This window comes from Arvicola amphibius, chromosome 1 (genome assembly GCF_903992535.2).
Source record: "Arvicola amphibius chromosome 1, mArvAmp1.2, whole genome shotgun sequence".
NCBI lineage: Eukaryota > Metazoa > Chordata > Mammalia > Rodentia > Cricetidae > Arvicola > Arvicola amphibius.
In genome coordinates, this window is record NC_052047.1 from 108,421,345 (window position 1) to 108,441,565 (window position 20,221).

The 20,221-nt window shown below is 36.9% G+C and overlaps 1 protein-coding gene across 1 annotated transcript; it reads right to left on the reverse strand.

Annotated features, from left to right (window-relative positions):
* Positions 1-15,292: 15,292 nt before the first annotated feature.
* On the reverse strand, positions 15,293-16,243 carry LOC119821753 (olfactory receptor 2AG2-like). Its single transcript, XM_038340877.1, has one exon. It carries the CDS (start codon positions 16,241-16,243, stop codon positions 15,293-15,295), a length of 951 nt encoding a protein of 316 aa, XP_038196805.1.
* Positions 16,244-20,221: the final 3,978 nt, after the last annotated feature.

Genomic DNA, 20,221 nt, shown 5'->3' on the forward strand with positions numbered 1-20,221 from the left:
TTTATGTAGACTGCATGTAGCTGCCTGGAAAGAGATACCGTCTTAAGTCTTTCTAAGGAGTCCAAACCACCTTACAATTGTTGCAGGTCATTGTGTAGTGGACAGTAGGTGTACTGTATAATATATTGTTGCTTTATTTAGTTAAGTTAGTTGTCTAATTTCTAAATATCAATTTTTGACATTCCTATAATATCAATAACATGGGGGAAAGAATTTTGAGAAATGAAAACTACAAATAATTTATTTTTAATGTATCAGTATAATACTTATAGACAAACATCTGTGTGAACAGATGTAAGCATATATATATATATATATATATATATATATATATATATATATATATATATATATTCATACACACAAATACACAGGAATTGATTTAAATTCTGTTTCTGGTCAAAGTGTACTTGTGATTAAAATTCAAATTTTTAAATTTGATTTATAAAAAAACTGTAAAATGTTATTACATTGTCCTACCTCCCTCTACTATTTGAGCACACTGTTCATTTGAGACAGGGGTGGAAGTGAGGGAGAATTCTGAAGTAATAGAAAATAAAAGTGATTTTATCTTAAAGATAAAATTATAAGATCAGGACAAAGATATCTGTTCATTTGAAGACAATGATAACATATTTAGAAAAGAGGGTATGGAAAAAGAGAAACAAATGGGAAATAAGGATTCTGTGTTTGTACTATATGATAAATGGAATGAGTTACCGAAAGGATATTGTTGAAAAGGCTTCAGTTTATAACATCACCTAGAATTCAGAGCATCAGTCTGAGCATAAAAATGGTTTTCTGTCCTCACAAATCTTAGAAGTGCAAAGGAAAACTCTGCCAAGCTCTGAATGCATATGAATTTGAGAAAGAAATGACATAAAATGTGTGTGTCTAATTTTTATTAATGTACATTTTTTCTTAATTGTATGGTAGGAAATAGTCCAGAAGATAAAAGAGAGGCTCATCACTACATGTGCTCTCTTCATAACCATTTCTTTAGCACTGGTCCTGTACTCTTGGATTTGCTTCATGGTTATCTCTGATCATGACTTTGAAAAGATACAGCTCTAAAACCCTGACATTGGGAGGCAATGAGGACCACTTCCTTTCATTCACCCTGTCAAAATTAACTTCCATGCATCAAGAAATGTGCTTGATTCTAGGGTACTGTCCAGGTCTTCCCTCAGAAGCACTATCTGGAAGAGCCTATTTGCCTATTAAAAGAAGAAAGATACCATTAAGAGTCACTGATGCTCTTCCAGAAGACCTGAGAGAGTTGTCCAAGTACCACCACATCAGACAGCTCCATACCACCTGTAACCCCAACTCCAGGAGATCAAACACCATCTTCTGGCCTCCAGGGGGACCTGTACACACACACACACACACACACACACACACAGTAGACACACAGACACATATGTATAAATAAACAGAATGTAAATATTTAAAATATAAAAAACATCACTAGGCATTATTAAATTGACTTTTTGTGTTCAGTTCTATCTTAGGTCTTTGGGCTATCTAGCCTCTGGATAGAGGTCCTCCAGGCAATATCAGGGATGGGTTCACTCTCATGGCATGGGTTCCAGGCTGAACCAGTCATTGGATGGCCATACCCACAATTTTTGTTCCATCTTTACACCAGTAAATCTTGTAGACAGGATACATTGTATGTCTAAGGTTATGGAAGTCTTGCCTTATTACAGAAGTTGACATGTTCAGGCTACATGTCCTCTTTTGCTAGGAATCAAGGTTGGTACCTAGCCCAGTTTTCATCAGAGCGACTTCATCCAGTAACTAGTAAAAACCCAAGCAGAGAACCACAGTCAACACAGCCAGACATTAGGCAGAGTTCAGTGGATGCTTCAGAAGAAGGGGAAGAAGGATTGTAGGAACCAGGAAGGTCAAGTACACCACAAAAATCTAACATAGTCAACTAATCTTGGCTCAAAGGGACTCACAGAGACCCAACCAACAACTAGGAAGCCTGCATGGGACTGACCTAGGATCTCTGCATATATGATACAGTTGTGTACTTTGGTCTTCTTGTGGAACTCTTAACACTAGAAACAGGGGCTATCTCTGACTCTTGCTGTATTTGGGTACCCTATTGCTCACACTGGGTTGCCTTGTCCAAACATAACATGAGAGGAGATACTTTACTCTTACTGCAACTTGATATGTCATATTTTATTGATATTCATAAAAGGTCTGCCCTTTTCTGAATAAATATGGAGGAGGAGTGGATCTGGGGTCAGAGGGGAGATGAGGGGACTGGGAAGAGAGGAAGGGAAAAAAGCCACAGTTGGGATGCAAAATACACATATTAAAATATATACATAATTTATATATATAATATATATAATAAACAAAAAGACACAATCAAGGCCAATTCTGAACAGTGTTTCTGTTATATATGAGTTTTTGGATGCCATTTTTGAGCAAGATCTCACTATGTAACCCTGACCTGGAACTGGCATTGTCAACCAGACTGGCCTAAAACTTACAGAGAAATACCTTTTCTATATTCAATAGAAGACATGTGAATAGAGAAATAAAATAATTACCTGGATATCCTTATGCTTTCTGTTCCAGTCTCTAGATAAAAGAGGAGAATTAAAACCTTGACTGGTGTTTCACAGTCACCAGCACTCCAGATCCTGCCTCCCCACGCTTCCTATTAGTCAAGACTCATCTGTTCTTCTTTCAGTTCATTGTCCATTCCCTATGTTCTCTAGAGAAAAAGAACAGGACATGCACAGTATGACAACAAGAGGACGGGTCCATTCCTGTAGCTCAGTTTGACAATATGGGGATCTCACAGCAAGAGTTTCTGCATATGCTGAGACAAACAGACACAACCACCGTAGTTCATGAAAATGGTCATAGGAAATGAAGCAGATACAGCTACAATTTTAGAAAAAACTTTTACAGGTGTGCCCTTCACTGATCAATACTCAATGTGATCAAAATTTTTATTTGGTTTCAATTAGTTTTTTGGTGTCACTTCCTGTGGCAGACAGGCATATAGGGTACTATAAAATAACATTAAATAAACTTATTTTGGGGTCTTATTTATTCAGGGTCCACATCAGACTCCAAGAGTCCAGAAAGCTGAACCAAAAGTAAGCACTGACAGTTCTATCAGGAACCCAACCTGAGGAATTCTCACAACTCAGGTGTGGTCATGGGTGGGGGATGATTTCACATGTCCACAGATGTAAGAACACTTATCCTATGAAGACAGAAGAACTAGAGAATGTGTGGCATAGAAGGGTGCATTTGATGCTGTTTCTCAAGACTTTTGAGCCCTACACATTACCTGAGTCAGAGACGGAACCCTTACCTCCAAAATGTGTAGACATAAATTCCAAAAAAATACCAAGTGCTGTGGGATTCCTTTCACAACTGAAGAGGTTTACAGTGCTAAAGAGAATAGATGCTTTTCTTGAAGCAGCTGTCATTAGGATCATAAATCATATGATCATGCAGGAACCACCACTACTGGTCATTCCTTACTGTGAAGGATGTGTGTGCAAGCTTAGTTTTAGCTTAGAATCCTGAGGAAGAAAATGTCTGAATCTCTTAGCATGGTTCTCACCTCCAAATTAGAAGACTTTTCTGAGTCCTGTAAGAAGATATTGACTCAAGCCGACTAACATTCAATATCCATGGCTATCACTGAAGTGTGAGTCGAGACTACATTGAAATTCCATCTATCATCAGGTCATTGTTTATCATATAATTGACTGCCATCAAGGAAACAATAATCAAATCTGGTATTTTTAGTCCAGAAACTGATTTTTATATCTCTTTTCCAACATGGGTCAATGATATAAGATAAGCAAAAAAGGAGTTTGGAGATAGAGGGATAGGCAGGGCTATTAAAAGAAGACCAAACATTTCCCAGTCTCATTGGCTCTGGAGTAACAATGAATACTAAGCTTGTCCTGGGGGAGATTTGACTGTCTTCATCTCAAGCGGCATGAACTTCCCTGAAAATATTGCCTATGGAAAGTAGACTTAATGAATCCTCCCAGGCATATCTCCTGGCCTAGAATTTCTACATACTTTTTAAAATAAACTTTAGACTCTGAACACCCTTTCCACCTCACTTCCCTTGACAGGAACACCTGACTAAATATAGTGTACTGGGAAGTTATAAACATCAAGAGTCCACTGTACAGCCTCTGTCTTGTAACAAAGGTGTCTTACTCCACCTGTGAGGGTTCCATTCTCTACTTCCCTCCTGAGCTTCTGGTGTGTGAAGGGGACATTATTACCAGATGCAGGGAGGTAGCCAAGAAATCAGTTGATACCAAGTTGGTGTGAGAGGTCCTTGTGTCTGTGTGTTGCTTTTATTGGTTAATGAATAAAGAAACTTTTTTGGACTATGATAGGGCAAAAGAACAGAACTGGGAGGGGAAAACTAAAGTGAATGCTGGGAGAAAGGAGGCAGGGTCAGAGAGATGCCATGGAGCCACTGCCAGAGTCAGACATATTGAAACTTTGCCGGTAAGCCACTGTCATGTGGCCATATACAGATTTATAGAAATGGGTTAAATTATTATAAGAGTTAGCCAATAAGAAGTTAGAGCTAATGGGCCAAGCAGTGATTTAATTAATACAGTGTCTGTGTGATTATTTCAGGTCTAAGCTAGCCTGGGGGCTGCAAACCAACAAGCAGTGGCTCATCCTATACCAAGTCTTCTTCATTGATCTCTAAGTTGAATCAACACTGATTTCCATTCTATTATGCCTCATTCTCCCCTCTCGTGCATGTGCTCATGTAAGTGTGTACCTGTGTAGCCTGCAACCACAGTTCCATTGCTCAGAGTTCCCACGTAACATGGGACACAGGAATTGGCTAGCTCAACTCTCACTGCTCTAGAAGAGGACATTCTCTTTCAGCCAGTTTTTTCCTTATCCTCATCCTACATATCAGTCTTTAGTCATGTCTTTCTCTAGAAAACCCTGGAAAACAGCTCCTGAAAACTTTATGACTTTTTATTTTTAACTTAATGAAAATTAAATACAACAATTCACATTTGAATACAAACATGACTGTACAAGTTCAGCAGAAGAAATATAAAGTTTGGTGGCTTTATCATTGTGAAACGGACATAGTCTTTCTGATGATTTTTTTCCTGCCATGATTATTAGATTCCATAAATACCACGTCAATACTATGCTTGATGTTTCTTCTTAAAACACTATCCACATTGCTATGCTCAATTACAGCAGTCACTTAGCTCTGTCAGTTTTAGGACATTTGCTTAGTGGATACAGTTCTTCCCTTTGTGAAATTTTCTGTTGTGTATTTAATGGAATTAAAAATCACTTCATACACTATATTTTGATCATAATCTTTCTCTTCTACCAACTCCTCCCAGATCCTCAGACCCTCCCAACCTTACTATTACTGGATTTCATGCTTTCTCCCCCTCCACACAAACACATACGTACATACACACACACACACACACACACACACACACACACACACACACCAGCAGCAGAAGCAACCCCAAATTCAAAGCAACAAACAAAAATAAAAAAGAGAACATAAAAACATATAGTACATTTTATGTTAGCAAATAACTTCTGAACATGTAGTCTCCCCTGAAGTGTGATTGATATTGATATACCTAGTGTCATTTTGTTAAAGAAAACTGATTTATTGGGTTCTTACAGCATGTATCAATTGAAATAGCTTCTTGGTTAAGGGTGGAACATTGTACCCACTTTCCCCCTTCTGAGAATTTTTTCTGCCTTAAACCTGTGCTTGTCTTGTGCTTGGTGTCACAGTCTCTGTGAGTTCATTTGTGTATCAGCCCTACTGTGTTCTTTGTAGTCTCCTATCACCTCTAGCTCTCTTTTCTACTTCCTCTTCTACAGAGAGAAACTATATTGCTGTATTTCTCAGAGCCACTCATTTTTCCTCTTTTATGAATAATTTACACCTTTTGTCATCTGATAACATTGTCTCATATTTCAATTAGAACAGTGTTCAGCTGACGACCCCTCTCATTTCCCCTCTTTTAGTTCCCACCTACCTGCATCTGTATTGAAACAGTGTACATTGATTTCCTTTATGATAACTTTCTATAAATAGCTATTCTCCTCTAGGATTGTGAATCTAAATTTAACTGACTTCCCCCAAATTTCGCTTCATTACAATAATTTCCTACTGAAACTATTTCTTTCATTGCTCTTATCTACAGTTATTAAAATATAAATGTGTTCTTTTTGCCATAATCAAAACTCCTACACTCTCTTTTCTTTCAGTTATTGGCACAGTTTTTTTTTCAACATCTCTGTATAGTAATAGAAATATCATGATATTGTAAAATGGGTCTCTACAGGGTTGGGTAGAAGTCTGATGCAAGGGAAACTTGCATGAATCTACAAGGATGACCCAAGCTAAGACTCTGGCAGCAGTGGATACACAGCCTAAATTGGCTATCCTGTTTTTTAATGGCATTTCGTTTTATTTATTTTATTGATTTTTATTGAGCCCTACATTTTTTTCTCTGCTATCCCCTGCCTCTCCCCCACCCTTCAACCCTCCCACAAGGTCTCCATGCTCCCAATTTACTAAGGAAATCTTGTCTTTTCCTACTTCTTATGTAGATTAGATCTATGTAAGTCTCTTTTAGTGTCTTCATTGTTGTCTAAGTTCTCTGGGATCATGGTTTGTAGGCTGGTTTTCTTTGTTTTATTTTTAAAACCACCTATGAGTGAGTACATGTGATAATTGTCTTTCTGTGTTTGGCTTACCTCATTCATAATAATGTTTTCTAGCTCCATCCATTTTTCTGCAAAATAGAAGGTGCTACTTTTTCTGATGTGTAGTACTCCATTGTGTAAATGTACCACATTTTCCTTATCCATTCTTCGACCAAGGGACATTTAGGTTGTTTCCAGACTCTGTCTATGACAAACAATGCTGCTATGAACATAGTTGAGCACATGTCCTTGTGGAACGGTTGAGCATCCTTTGGATGTATACCCAAAAGTGGTATTACTGGGTCTTGAGGAAGGATGTTTCCTAATAATCTGAGAAATCATCACACTGACATCCAAAGGGACTATGCCAGCTTGCATTCCCACCAGCAATGCAGAAGTGTTCCCTTTACCCCACAACCTCTCCAGCATAAGTTGTCATCCATGTTTTTGATCTTGGCCATTCTTAAAGGTGTAAGATGGAATCTCAGAGTTGTTTTGATTTACATTTCTATGAATACTAAGGATGTTGAACATTTCCTTAAGTGTCTTTCAGCCATTTTAGATTCTTTTGTTGAGAGTTCTCTGTTTAGTTCTGTACTCCATTTTTATTGGCTTATATGTTCTTTTGATATCCTGTTTTATCAGATTTTGACTAGTTGTCAGCAGAGAGTCATCATCCAGTGACTGATGGAGACCCACAGTCAAATATTGTGCCAACTTCAGGGAGTCCTTCTGAGGAGAGGGAAGAATTGTAGGTACCAGAGGGTGTAAACCAACACAGTGCTTTCTTGTCCTCTCCCCATGGTCCCAAATAATAGCACAGAAACTTGCATTAATTACAAACTGTTTGGCCTATAGTTCAGTCTTATTACTAACTAGTTCTTACATCTAAATTATCCCATTTCTATTATTCTGTGTATTGTAGCCATATAGCCATTGTATTTATTGTTCTGGTACCATGGTGTTTCTTGGGGGACTGACTGCTCACATCTCTATCAACTCTGCTCCTCCTCATCTGAGTCCTCAGTTCGATTGTTCCACTGTCTAACCTGGCTATTAGGCAAACAGTTTGTAATTGATATAAGTTTCTTTGTGATTATTTGGGACTGTGCAGTCAGGACACAAAAGCACAGCTACCATTTACAAATGGCATCCGGTGTGGAGGCCAGGTAATGATGGATGGATTTCTTGATTAAGTCAGGTTTCTTAAACAGCTGCAGAACATAAAGTACACAATATAGAATGAGGATCCTCTTGTTCCCAAGGGCGACTGGGGAGGTCTGTAGAAGGTCATCTTGCTGCTGCTGCCAGTGAGCCCTCCACAGTCCAAGAGAGCATCTTTCACCCTGCCCTGGACTTTTATTGGAGTGTTCAAGTCATGTACACCCAGAGAAGACCACGATCACTGGGCCAAGCCTCCGCAACATAATTGGCTGTAGGATTGATTTCTCTCAACAAGGGTGTCAGGAACCTTGCAGAAAAACCCACAGATGTGGCTTTTCTGGATCCTAGAAACTCACAGAGCCTGAACCAATAATCAGGGAGCCTGGCATGGGACTGACCTAAGCTCTCTGCATATATGAGAAAGTTGTGTAGGTTGGTCTATTCATGGGATTCTGGTAATGGGAACAGGGGCCATCCCTGGCACTTTGGCAGGCTCTTAGGAACCTATTCCTTATGCTGTATTATCTTGCCCAGACTTAATACAGGGAGATGTGGTTCATCTAATGGAAGCTTGCTAGGTCATGGTTTGCTGATAGCCCAGGGAAGACCTGCCCCTTTCTGTGTAAATACAAAAGAGGGTTGTATTGGAGATGGAGGGGAAAAAGGAGGGAGCAGGAAAAGAGGAGGAATGGGTTGCTGTGGTTGGGATGTAAAGTTAATTAATTCATACAGTAATTTAAAAAAATATCACAAAATGAATTTATATCCACTTTATTCTCTGCTGATTATTTAGTCACATGAACTCCATTCCAAGCAAGTTTTACCTTCCTTTTTTTCTTACTAATTTTGTTCTTTTGACAATTTCTTAATACATATATAGTACATTCTTAGTACCATCACCTACAATGCTCTTTATCTCACTTCTATCCTTATTATTCCACCCAACATTTCTTCCACACACCCATAGCTTTTTGTTTTGTTTGTGACTCACTGAGTTTAACCAGGTTTGCTCTTAAATCTTCCGGTTTGCTACTGTTAATGAAAGCATGGTGAGCTCATCAATGAGTACACAACAAAAGACATTGTCTTCTCTTCTCCCAGAATTCATCAGTACCTCAGTTTAGCAAGAAAGTGTTTGACCACATGGATCCACTCCTAAGCTATGACTGATAGTTGACTGGCCAGGTACCAACCAGGTTCATTGTTGGCAGTAGCTGCTACTGTGAGGTCATGATAGTTTTGCTCTATCCTGCATGGAAGTTAGCATACCACAGTCTGTCCTCTTCCCACTACTAGATTCTTCATGCCTGCTCTTCTATACCATTCCCTAAGATATAGAGTTAATATAATGGTCATATTGAGGTCTGATACTCAACTTTTGCTTATTCTCAATGTCTTTAGCAGCTATATGTCTCTATTTTCTGTGTCTTTCATTGCAGAAATCAGTTTCACTGATTAAGTGTGAGTGCAGTATTTATCAGCATAAATGTAAGTATTTCAAAGGCAGATTGTAACTTATCAAGCAACAATAGGAAGTCTCTTCTTAGGGCCTAACATTCAATCATCCATGTTTTTTGTATTTTTAAAATTATTTTATGTGTATGAGTGTTTTATCTGTATATATTTGTGGGGGAGTTGCACTATCTTGATGCCTAGTGCCTGTGGAAGTCAGAGGAAGATATTGGTTCCCATGTAACTAAAGACACAGACAGCTATAAGATAGCACATGAGTACTTGAAATTGAAATTTAGTTAGTTCTCTGCAAGAGCAGCAGCTCTTAACCATAAGTCAACTCTCCAGCCCATAAGTCATAAATTTTTAACTGAGTTTACAGTATTAAGCATGAATTTCACCTTGTAGATCAGGTCTCAAAATGAACGAGAAGGCTTTCAGTTACTCCCATAACAGGCATGCCACTACTGCCCCAGCAGGGACTTCTTGCCTAACAGATTGATAATTTAGGTAATAGGGCTCCCAATAGGGTAAGACAATTGATGCCTTTTCTCCCCATAGAACCCTGCATTTTACTTCTGTCATTATGTAATTTGGCCAATAAAATGTAATTTTCTAGCTCAGTTAAAGTTTAGTTTTTCTATGTCTTGTACCCAAGGGATGTGTTATCTGTAGTAATAGGGTGCAATCAACTAGGTCCAGTGAGCAGTCAAGAGTAATGGCAAAAGCCTTTATTGTTTTGGCAATATCTGAGACCACCTTGACTAACAATTTTTAAGGAAAAACTCCATACCCAGTACTGCAATTTTGGTTTAATATTTGTTAGCTATTAGTTATATATTATTTAGCTAGTCAAGCCACCACCCTTCCTAGCTCTGATACATTGGTTGACCTACAGAATAGAAGGTTTCCATATGGTTTTCTATTGTACCCTTAATTTTGGATAACCCCCCCCCCACTGTGCACATTCACTTTCCCTATCTTTAAATCTGCATTTCAGCTTGATAGCTTCCAATACTATTTGTTCTGTTTTTATTTAATCTTTGTTCTTCTATTCCATCTTCCTGAGAGTATCCTCCACCCCAGTGACTGTGTGCTGTTTTTCTGGCTTCTATAGAAATTCTAAGTTAAATGCAATAAGCTATCAGTATCTTCTTTAAAAAGTCCATTCTGCATCTTCACCTTTGATCTGTCAGCAACATTGAAATATAGTTTCTCTCTCTTTCTCTCTCTCTCTCTCTCTCTCTCTCTCTCTCTCTCTTTCTCCCCCTTTTTTCCTTGATTCCAGATACCACAAACTACTGGTTTGCCTGTTTCTATGCTTCACTGTTCATCTTTTGATTCCCTGCTTATTTCAGGGTGTGGAAGTTCCACCAGAAAATTGATAAACACCTTGCTTTTTTGTCAGTCAAGAATCTTTCCTGAATGATTTCTAGCTTAGTAGGCTAATGATACAAAAGCCTAATCAAGTTTGATTATCTCACTACCTTTCATTTAAAAATAACCAAAAACATATTTTTGATTCATCCTCTGCTAACTTTGTCTAGAACCAACACCACTATCTGTAAATATAGACTAGGCCATGTTACTTTTCTACACAGATTCCTAAAATCTTATTTTTGCACACCTTTCACTCCACTGGAAATACTGCCTTTTGTACTCACTCTAACCTCACTCTTTTCTTCTCCTTGGTTCCTACTGCACAGTACACAACTGTTCCTGATTTAGGACTAGTTAGCTGTCCACATAACCTATGTTATTTTGCTATTCCTCTCTTTTTCCTTTGTTTTATTGTGTCTGAATTAATAATGTCTTCACAAATGAAGAAATTAACACATACATAAAAATAATGGTTTTTTTTTTCTTTTGCCTTACTATATCAACAAGTAAGTCCTATTAGATTCATCTATGTAATGGATTCCACACATATAGTAATCTTATGGTCTCCCCTACTTCCACCAATTCCACACATGTTTTTCATCCCAAGTCATTATGACCCCATATCCGTTGCTTGGCAACACCTTCCTAAAAGGTGCCCTTCTTTCTCCTCTACCCCTGCCATGATCGGTTTTCTTTCCAGTATGCAGAATTACCTCTCTAAATACAATCTTGTTGATTTCATTGTTCGAAATTGATGAATGAAATCTTTCTGCCTATTTTACACCTCTGAAACTCTGCCCTCCCCAATGCTAATGTTGTTCTTCTTACTGTCTCCTACATAAACCATAATCATTTTTACCTTAGGAAAAATATATAAATATCTACAATACAATTTTTGTTATAACAACACAAATATATGTGATTGTATGGGTGTACAGTCACTAAAGAAACACACTAATAATATACCAAGTTCCTAGTTAGAAAGAATTAACATTTTTATTTAAAGGTGCTATTTTTGGGGGGAATTAATCAAGAGTCAAAGTAGCCACCTTGAAAATTCACATGCATTTTACTGGATTTTGACATGCTAGAAAGCTGAAAAAATGAATGATTAAGAAAATTTTGACAAATATACTTCATCTGAAGCTTTAGTAATAAAAATATGATGAAATAAACAATGGTGAGACTAATGTGTATCATGACAGTGTTTTAAGTTAATGAGGAAGAAATGAATAACCATGGCATTAGATGAAATGGATAAATATTTAGAGCAAAAGCTACAATACTCATGCAAAGGAATAAATTTTCCTAAATTTATTGCTAATATCAAATGATTAAAAGTAGATTATGTGTCACCCTTCATCCTAGATTTCCTCTTCCTGTTTCCCAGGCTCTCTTCACATTGTTTGTGGAATCACATGATTGGGCTTCAATACATGGAATGTGAGCACAACAATTTACATAAAACCCCGTCTTAAAGAGCCATCACATCTCTGCAGCTAGGATGCTGAAAAGGATATTTTTCAAATTCTTCAAGAACTGATAATGTGTCACTTTGAAACTTCATGTCTTCTGCTCCATGTCTCACCTGAGTTTTATGTATGCAAAGAAGAGTTTACTTATCAAGCCACTGAAATGAAAGATTTGTTAGTTTGAGTTGTAGAGATGGGGTAAGACACTATGATGGCAAGGTCATATCAAGTCTATTTATTTAAATGAACTTTTGGAGTAATTTTAAATTTTGTATGTGTGTGAGTGTTTATTGGCATGTACGTATGTACATGACATGCATGTCTACAAAGGTCAGAACTGGAACTGAGATATGAAGCCTGTGACCAACCATGTGGGTCCTGGGAATGAAATCAGACCTCTCTGCAAAAGCAGCAAGTCATCCTAAGTGCTGAGCCATCTCCCTACTTTTATTGGAAAATATTGTATTTTACATGGTCTGTGACCCAGAGTTGAGCAGTTACTGAGACAATATGGCTCAGAAAGCTTAAAATGTTTATTATTTGGCCTTTAACAGAAAAAATTTTCTTATACCAATACCCCAGAAAGTATTATTATTTTAAATAAAAGAAAGTTGAATCTAAAAAGGTGAATTTTATATTAATTTATATCCTAAGGAAATATTATCATAAGAAAACTATAATATACTTAAATTTTATCAAAAGTTTTAAAATCTAAACTAATGACAAATTTCAACTATTTGATCTTTTTTAGTTAGGATGTAGTAATTGTACATCCTAATAACTGATACTGAGAAGGGATATATTTAAAATATATCATCACACCAATTCTGAAACTCAATATTCTATAATTATTTATCATGTCAAACATTAACCATTTATTTTCTAATATTTTGTTTATTCTTTAAGAAATTTATACAGTATATTTTTAGCATATTCTTTCCCAACCTTAAACTCCTCTCAGATCTTCTCCTTACTCTATACCCACCCACCTTCATGTTCATCTCTTTCTTCATGATAAGAGTATTAAAAATATTTTCTTCCAGTGTTTCAGATTGCATAATGCAATATTACTAGCCATATCCAATACCTGGGTAACATAATATTATCTTGTATCTCTCCTAAATGTGACACTATTAAATAATATTTTATTCTTTGACTATTTCATACATTTATACAATGTATATTAGATCATATTTCTCCACCTCTAATTCCCTCCAAATAACCATAACACTTCCCATACAAAATCTTTCTGAACTCCATATCTTCTTTTGTATGTTATTAATAACCCTTGAATGAAAATAGTGCTGCCCACATGTATTTGGATCTGTGGCCATGGACTGGAGTATGAGCAACCTACTTTCAGTAGTAATTACATTGTATTTGTTTCAAACACAAATTTCCAGAGCCAACTTGTCCTGTTTTAAGAAATATGACTGACTAAGGAGCTGAGAAACCCCATAATCACATTACCTACTCCATGATATTTCCAGTGTGCAAAGTTTAAAAGGTTCCATGGCATCTCATAGATGTTCTTTTCTTATCTTCATTTCTATGCCTGCCCCCACAAAACAACCAGTCTTCAGCTTTGTTTCATCAGTTGGATACATTCTGCAGCATTGAATTCAAGGAACGTTCTCAGTTGAGGGCTTTTGGTTGTGTATTCCAATATTTTCCTAACTACATATTCAGAAAAACCAACCATTTTGACCACGTGAAGCTCAATGGCAGAGCAGCTACACAACATTCTAGGTTTGAACACCAGCACTGTAAATAAAGGCCAAGGCTTTCACATTATTTTTAGTACTTAGATGTATTCTCTCTCCAAATGCAAAATTTGTTACATTGAATCTTTCAGAGGTGTATGAAAATATGGAAAATACAAATAATAAAAAAGGTTGAGAGAGGAATAGCATGAAGGTGATAAGTTTACAAGAAACCCCTTATTTCCAGTCTACCTACCTATTTATAATGAAGATCATATTTTATTTTTGAGAAGTAACAATACAAAAATCATTATTAAGATTCTCCTACGCATGCACTTAATAGTTAATACAGATTAAGCAAAAATTACAAGGACCCAGTACAAATATGACATATTTTTTATTCAAGCTACACTAAAAACTTGTTGGAATCAGGCTTTCAGTGTTCGCTTTTTAAAAATTCAGCAACCTGATATACACAAATTTAAGACTAATGTCCAATGATGGCAAAAGACAAGGAGGAAAGTATTCAGTCATAATCTCTGCACCCCCATTCATCAATATTCTAAAATATTCCATCATAATAGCGGATAAGAGTCACTGAATTTTAAATGATAAAGCTCACATATTTATACTTCAAATCAATAGAATATGTGTAGGTGTTATAAAAATAAAAGGGTAACATTATAGTAGGTATTTCAATGTAAATTGCTTGACAAAAGTATATCTGTAAGGCTACACTTTTTTCAAAACTTCAAACAACATACATAATATTTTTCAATGTTACTATATTTCTAGGCTTTCAAAAACACGGATACTTTCAATTATGACTTATTCATTCATTTTTTTCACCTGTAATTTTATGCCACATTTAAAAAGGACTCAGTTAAATATTACAGCTAGAGATTATATGTTTCATGTTTGACCTTTTGTACTGTGTTAATTTAAGTGTCATGCTTGTAACATTAATGTGTCCCCCAGATCAAGCATACAACTGTAATCATATTCCTATTAATGTCTTCACAAACAATTATCTTCTAAAGAAATCAAAAATATTTTCTTCACACCTTTATCACTATTAATAATTAACATGCAGATAAAAGTGAGTAGTGTGCTTAGAGGCTGCTGGGGACTTCTCAGGCCAAAGCTAATGTTTTGTCTCACTGCTACATGAAGTTGAAATAGAAAATGAATCCAGAACCATACCTACTTGGTATTTATGTGGATGATTCCCAACTTCATATTAAGGTATCTGTATATCCCAGGTACACAGGAAAAAGTAAAGGAGAACTTTAAAAGTTTATGTATCATCTCAGACACCTATAATATTGAAGAATGGCTGACTATGTCAATTAGGTTGGAGAAGAAAGAGTGAAAGGCAAATCCTCATTAAATAGTGGGGTGTGATGGCAGGATGTATCTGCCCAGGACCCTTCTCAAAGCCCCAATAACCTCCTTATTCCTCAGGCTGTAGATGAGGGGGTTCAGAGCTGGAGTGACAATTGTATAAAATATAGAGATGATATTGTCTTGCTTGGTGTTGTGCAATGAACTTGGTAGGACATACATGAAGGTGGCAGCTCCATAGAACATCCCTACCACTGTCAAGTGGGAAAGGCATGTGAAAAGGGCTTTCTTTTTCCCTTCATTTGATGGCATATGTAGCACTGTGAACAGAATTAGTGTGTAGGAGGTAACAATGGCAGAAAGGGGGAGTAACAGGAATGTTACCCCTGTCACATAAACCATGAGCTCATATTGGGAAGTATCTACACAGGACAGCTTCAGCAAAGGCAGGATCTCACAGAGCAGGTGTCTAATCTCCTGGGACATACAGAGAGGGAAGTGCATAGTATACACAGTATGACCTACTGCAGTCAGAGAGGCCAGGATCCATGATGTGGCCAATACAAGACAGCAGATTCTAGGACTCATAAAGATCATGTAGTTCAGAGGATGACAAATGGCCACATACCTGTCATAGGCCATGAAGGCCAGAAGGAGGTCCTCTGTACTGCCCAGCATCAATGCTAGAGCCATCTGAAGGGCACAGCCTCCAAAAGATATGGTGTTGTCTTTCAAAATAAAATCCATCACAGCCTTGGGAGTAACGACTGATGTGAAGAGGAGGTCAATGAGAGACAGCTGTCTAAGTAGGAGGTACATGGGCACATGGAGCTGGGCATCCACTGTGATGACCAGAAGCAGCAGTCCATTGCTGGTCAGTGCCAAAGTATACAGAACTGTGACTGTGGCACAGAGCAGTTTAGGTGCGCCACTGCCATCCAGAATTCCAACCAAGATGAAGCCATTTCCCAAGGTGGAGTTCCAGAGCTCCATTCTAAGTAGTCTCTTTAGTTGCCTAGAAATAGACAAATTCTCAGTTGAAGCCATTCTAAGGGAGCTAAACTCACATTGGAATTATTGCAGGTCACTATAGGATGGCCAACAGGAACAACATTCTATATATTTTTTGATTTCTGAATTATGGACAACCAACAGGCTTGTCAGGAATTGCTAGTCATAGAGAATTTCCTTTGTGTATGGCATCATAAGAAATAAGACAGATTAAACAATCTCTGAACTCGAAAGGTTGCGGAGGACATGGATAGTTGCAGGTGATGTAAATACAGTACTCAAGTAAATTCTTGAAAATTAAATTTAAAAAGCAAAGACACCTCTCTCTTCATATTAAACAAAGGCACTGAAAGTTGATTTGAAGCCCATCTATGCCAAAGCTTAGAATGTTTCAAATAAGAGAAACAAAGCAGGATTGAGTAAGGTAGCAATAACCAGAACTCTGGATCCTACCACCTGCCGCCCAACTCTGCATCTGAACTCAGGCCGCCTCTCATATTCTCTTCCTAGTCCTTCTAACCCCCTACCTAAAGAAAAATACTAGATGGTTCACTTGACCAGCTGAAGAAAAATCATTTCTAGGATGATAATGATTTTATTGAGAACCTCAAATCAAGAACTGTCAGCAGCAGCTGAGACAGGCAGCAGAGCACTGCTAACTTTGTGAAAATAGTCAGAAGAAACAAAGGAGAGGAAGCCGAAAAATTTGGAAAATTTTGAAGCATGTTTACATAAATATTTCTCCATGTCACTACTCAGTATGTTTAAATTTCAAAATGTGTTTCTCTTGGCTTTTCTGTGTTATTTTTAAAGGCAAATAGTCACGAAGAGGGAGAAATTCCAACTGATATTAATTAAGTAACTTTGTTTTGAGATACTATTAATTTCATAGTCTTCATTAAACTCTAGGAGTTCAAGAAATATGGATGTTTCAAGGGTAAATACTGAGAAGCATTATCTGGGGCTTATAATTCTAAAAACTCAGATCTGACCAGCATTTCACAATGACTGATGCTGTCCCCACTTTTACAAGCTGGTGTGCACACATGATGTCTAGAGAACAGATAGGAATGATGCAGAAATCAGAGACTCTCATAACTAACAGGCTACTGAGGTTCTGAGTCTGTGGCAGGATACTCTAAGTCTCCATACACATTTGCCTAAATCAGAGAAAGAACTGTTACCTACCTCCAAAATCACTGCACAGATTCCAAACCACACTGAGTGACTTAGGATTCTTAGGAGGATGAAGATGTTTTAAACACAAAGGAAAAGAGAAGGTGGTTCCAATAAAGGGTGGGATGAAGATTTGTTGCTATCACTAATATCAAATGTCAAAGGCTCCTCTAGCTGCTGGCATTGGTAGTCCATTCCAGGGTATACTGGTGCTGATGATCATCTGAGAATTCAGCATGAGATCCTCAGGAAGCAAGAATATGTATCTTCCATTATGACTCCAACCCAATCTCTATGGGAGTCTAGTTCTGAGAAAATTTTTGAATCTATGAGTTGGGCTTTTCCTGTCTCATCTCCTGCCAGGGTTCCATGGTCTCAGATAAGCTTAGTAGTAATTAGGGGAAAGAAGTATGGGCAGGGCTGCTCAATGAAGACCAGTGCCGCCTACTCTTGCTGTCTCAAGGGCAGCAGCAAAGCTCCAGTTTTGTCCTGAGGGAGGCTTGACAGTGTCATCATCCCAGGCGACATATCCCATGAAAATGCTACTGTAAACTGGATTTTAATGATTGCTCCTAGTGTGTTCCCTGGCCTGCCACACTCTCTATACCTAATCTATCTCTTTGGCTCTTGGTGTGAAAACCTATTCTGTCCCACATGGTCTTGATCAGGACCTCCCTACAGGAAGGCTAGTGCTGGAAACTGGCCCAAACATGGAACCTCAGAGGAGTCAAGTTACATGGGGTTTCTCAAAACCTCCACAAGGGTGCCATTGTCCACTTCTGTCTGTACCTCAATGTTGCATGGAGGTACACACATGCAAATGCTAATACTAGGTCTTCCTTCAATGTCACTAATTTATTTGACCTGGCCATGTTGTTTCAATTCTCTTCTCCATTTCTGTGCTATCATGTTTGTTCCTTCTTATACTTTTTTGGTTCTATTTAATCAACTAGTCTACCTGTAAATCCTTAGAAACTGCCTCTGGAAAGTTCATTGTTTTTGTTCTAATTTTAAAGAAAAATAATTAAGCATGTGCTTTTATGATGACAAATAGATAAGTATGACTAATTACTATACAAAAGCAACAGATGAAACAAGTTAACTATTGATTTTTATCTCTCTATAGACAACATACTCAAAAGGAAACATATTGATTAAACTTGAATTTACAGTAGCGAATACCTGAAAACAGTACTTAAAAGAGTAGAGTTTGGGCTGAGGATATGATTCAGTATCTGAGAACATAGCACAATGGCTGGTGACTTGCCTAACATGTACATTCCATAGGTCCAACCCCCAGTGCCACAAAGACTAGGAATAATATAGTTTTGTTTCAGTTTTCAGTGAAGAATGTCTTTTATTCTCTGATGGGAGATGCTGGGTGGATACTGAAGCAGGGTCAGGGTTCGAATGTTTTTTCTAATCACTGGCATGATTGAAAAGCAAAGAAGGCAGATATAACAATTTTCATTTCAAAACAAAACTTATCAGAAGAGATAGAGAGGATACTTAATAATCATTTTTTAAAAAATCTATGATAAGAATATTACAATTCTAAACATTTATTCAATAAACACAAGAACACCCAAGTTCATAAAAAAAGACTACTGCACCTAAAATCATGCATTGACTCTCACACAGAGACACTTGGGTGACTTCAAACCCAATTCTCACCAAAAGGCATCCAAAGAAAAACTAAGCAGAAAAAATGCTGGAGTTACATAGCATCATAAATCAAAAGGTCCTAACAGACATCCATAGGACATTTCACACAAACACTAGATAGTATTTTCTTCTCAACAGGCCATGGAACTTTCACCACATACAAAGACACAAAGGAAGTAAAAAAGCAATAGGAAAATTTAAATAACACCCTGTGTTCTATAATAACACCAAAGACAAAAGCTGAATATCAACCCAAATGCAGTGCCAAAAGGTACACAAACTAGTGGAAATTAAACAACATGAAATGAAAAAAAAATAGGTCAAGACAGAAATCATGAGGGATTAAATATTTTGTGAATTGAATGAAAATGGAAACAGTATATGCAAACTTATGGAACATATCAAAAGTGATTTTTAATTCAGTATTTTTGTAATTATATAGTAGGATATTTATAATTGATTTCAAATCACTTCTCAATCCAAATATGCACTCTTACCTTTTGTGGATTTAGCTATTTGTTTAACTTTATTCATTAATTCATGAAATTATAATAGAACTAACATTTTTCCTCCCCTATCCTACCACCTAACTCTCCCATTTTCTTTAAGAAAAAAATATTTACTTTTTATTATTACTGAAAAGCAGCTTTCAATTTCAGAAATTGCTCTGCTAAGGAATATAGACAGTGATAGAAATAAAACACTACTTTATGTTTATATCTAAAATTTATAGATGTTCCTGGGATACATAATATGCCTCATAATAAATTTCGCAGGTGAATGAAAGAACAAAGAACATTATTTATAGTCAAGAAACATGTCTGCATTTCTGCAGATTGATTGTTGTAATTGATGTTTTATTGTTTGATTTGCTCTCATGCCTAATCAAACCATCCCCTATTTTCCCTTTTCCATTTCTTTTAATTACCTTTGATTTTTTTCTTAAGAATAAAATACACTTTGCTCCAAAAAAGAAATTTATTGTTCTAGTTTGAAAATACTACACAAAAAAATAAATGTAATAGTAGAGGAATGGATAAATATGGAAAACGTTAAAAAACACAACTCATATTGTATACCAAATTTTAAGCAGCATCAAATCCCTGCAACCCCTCAAAA

Bases quoted from the DNA above. Each gene is read 5' to 3' on its own strand.
- LOC119821753 (XM_038340877.1), bottom strand. From the start codon at position 16,243: ATGGAGCTCTGGAACTCCACCTTGGGAAATGGCTTCATCTTGGTTGGA.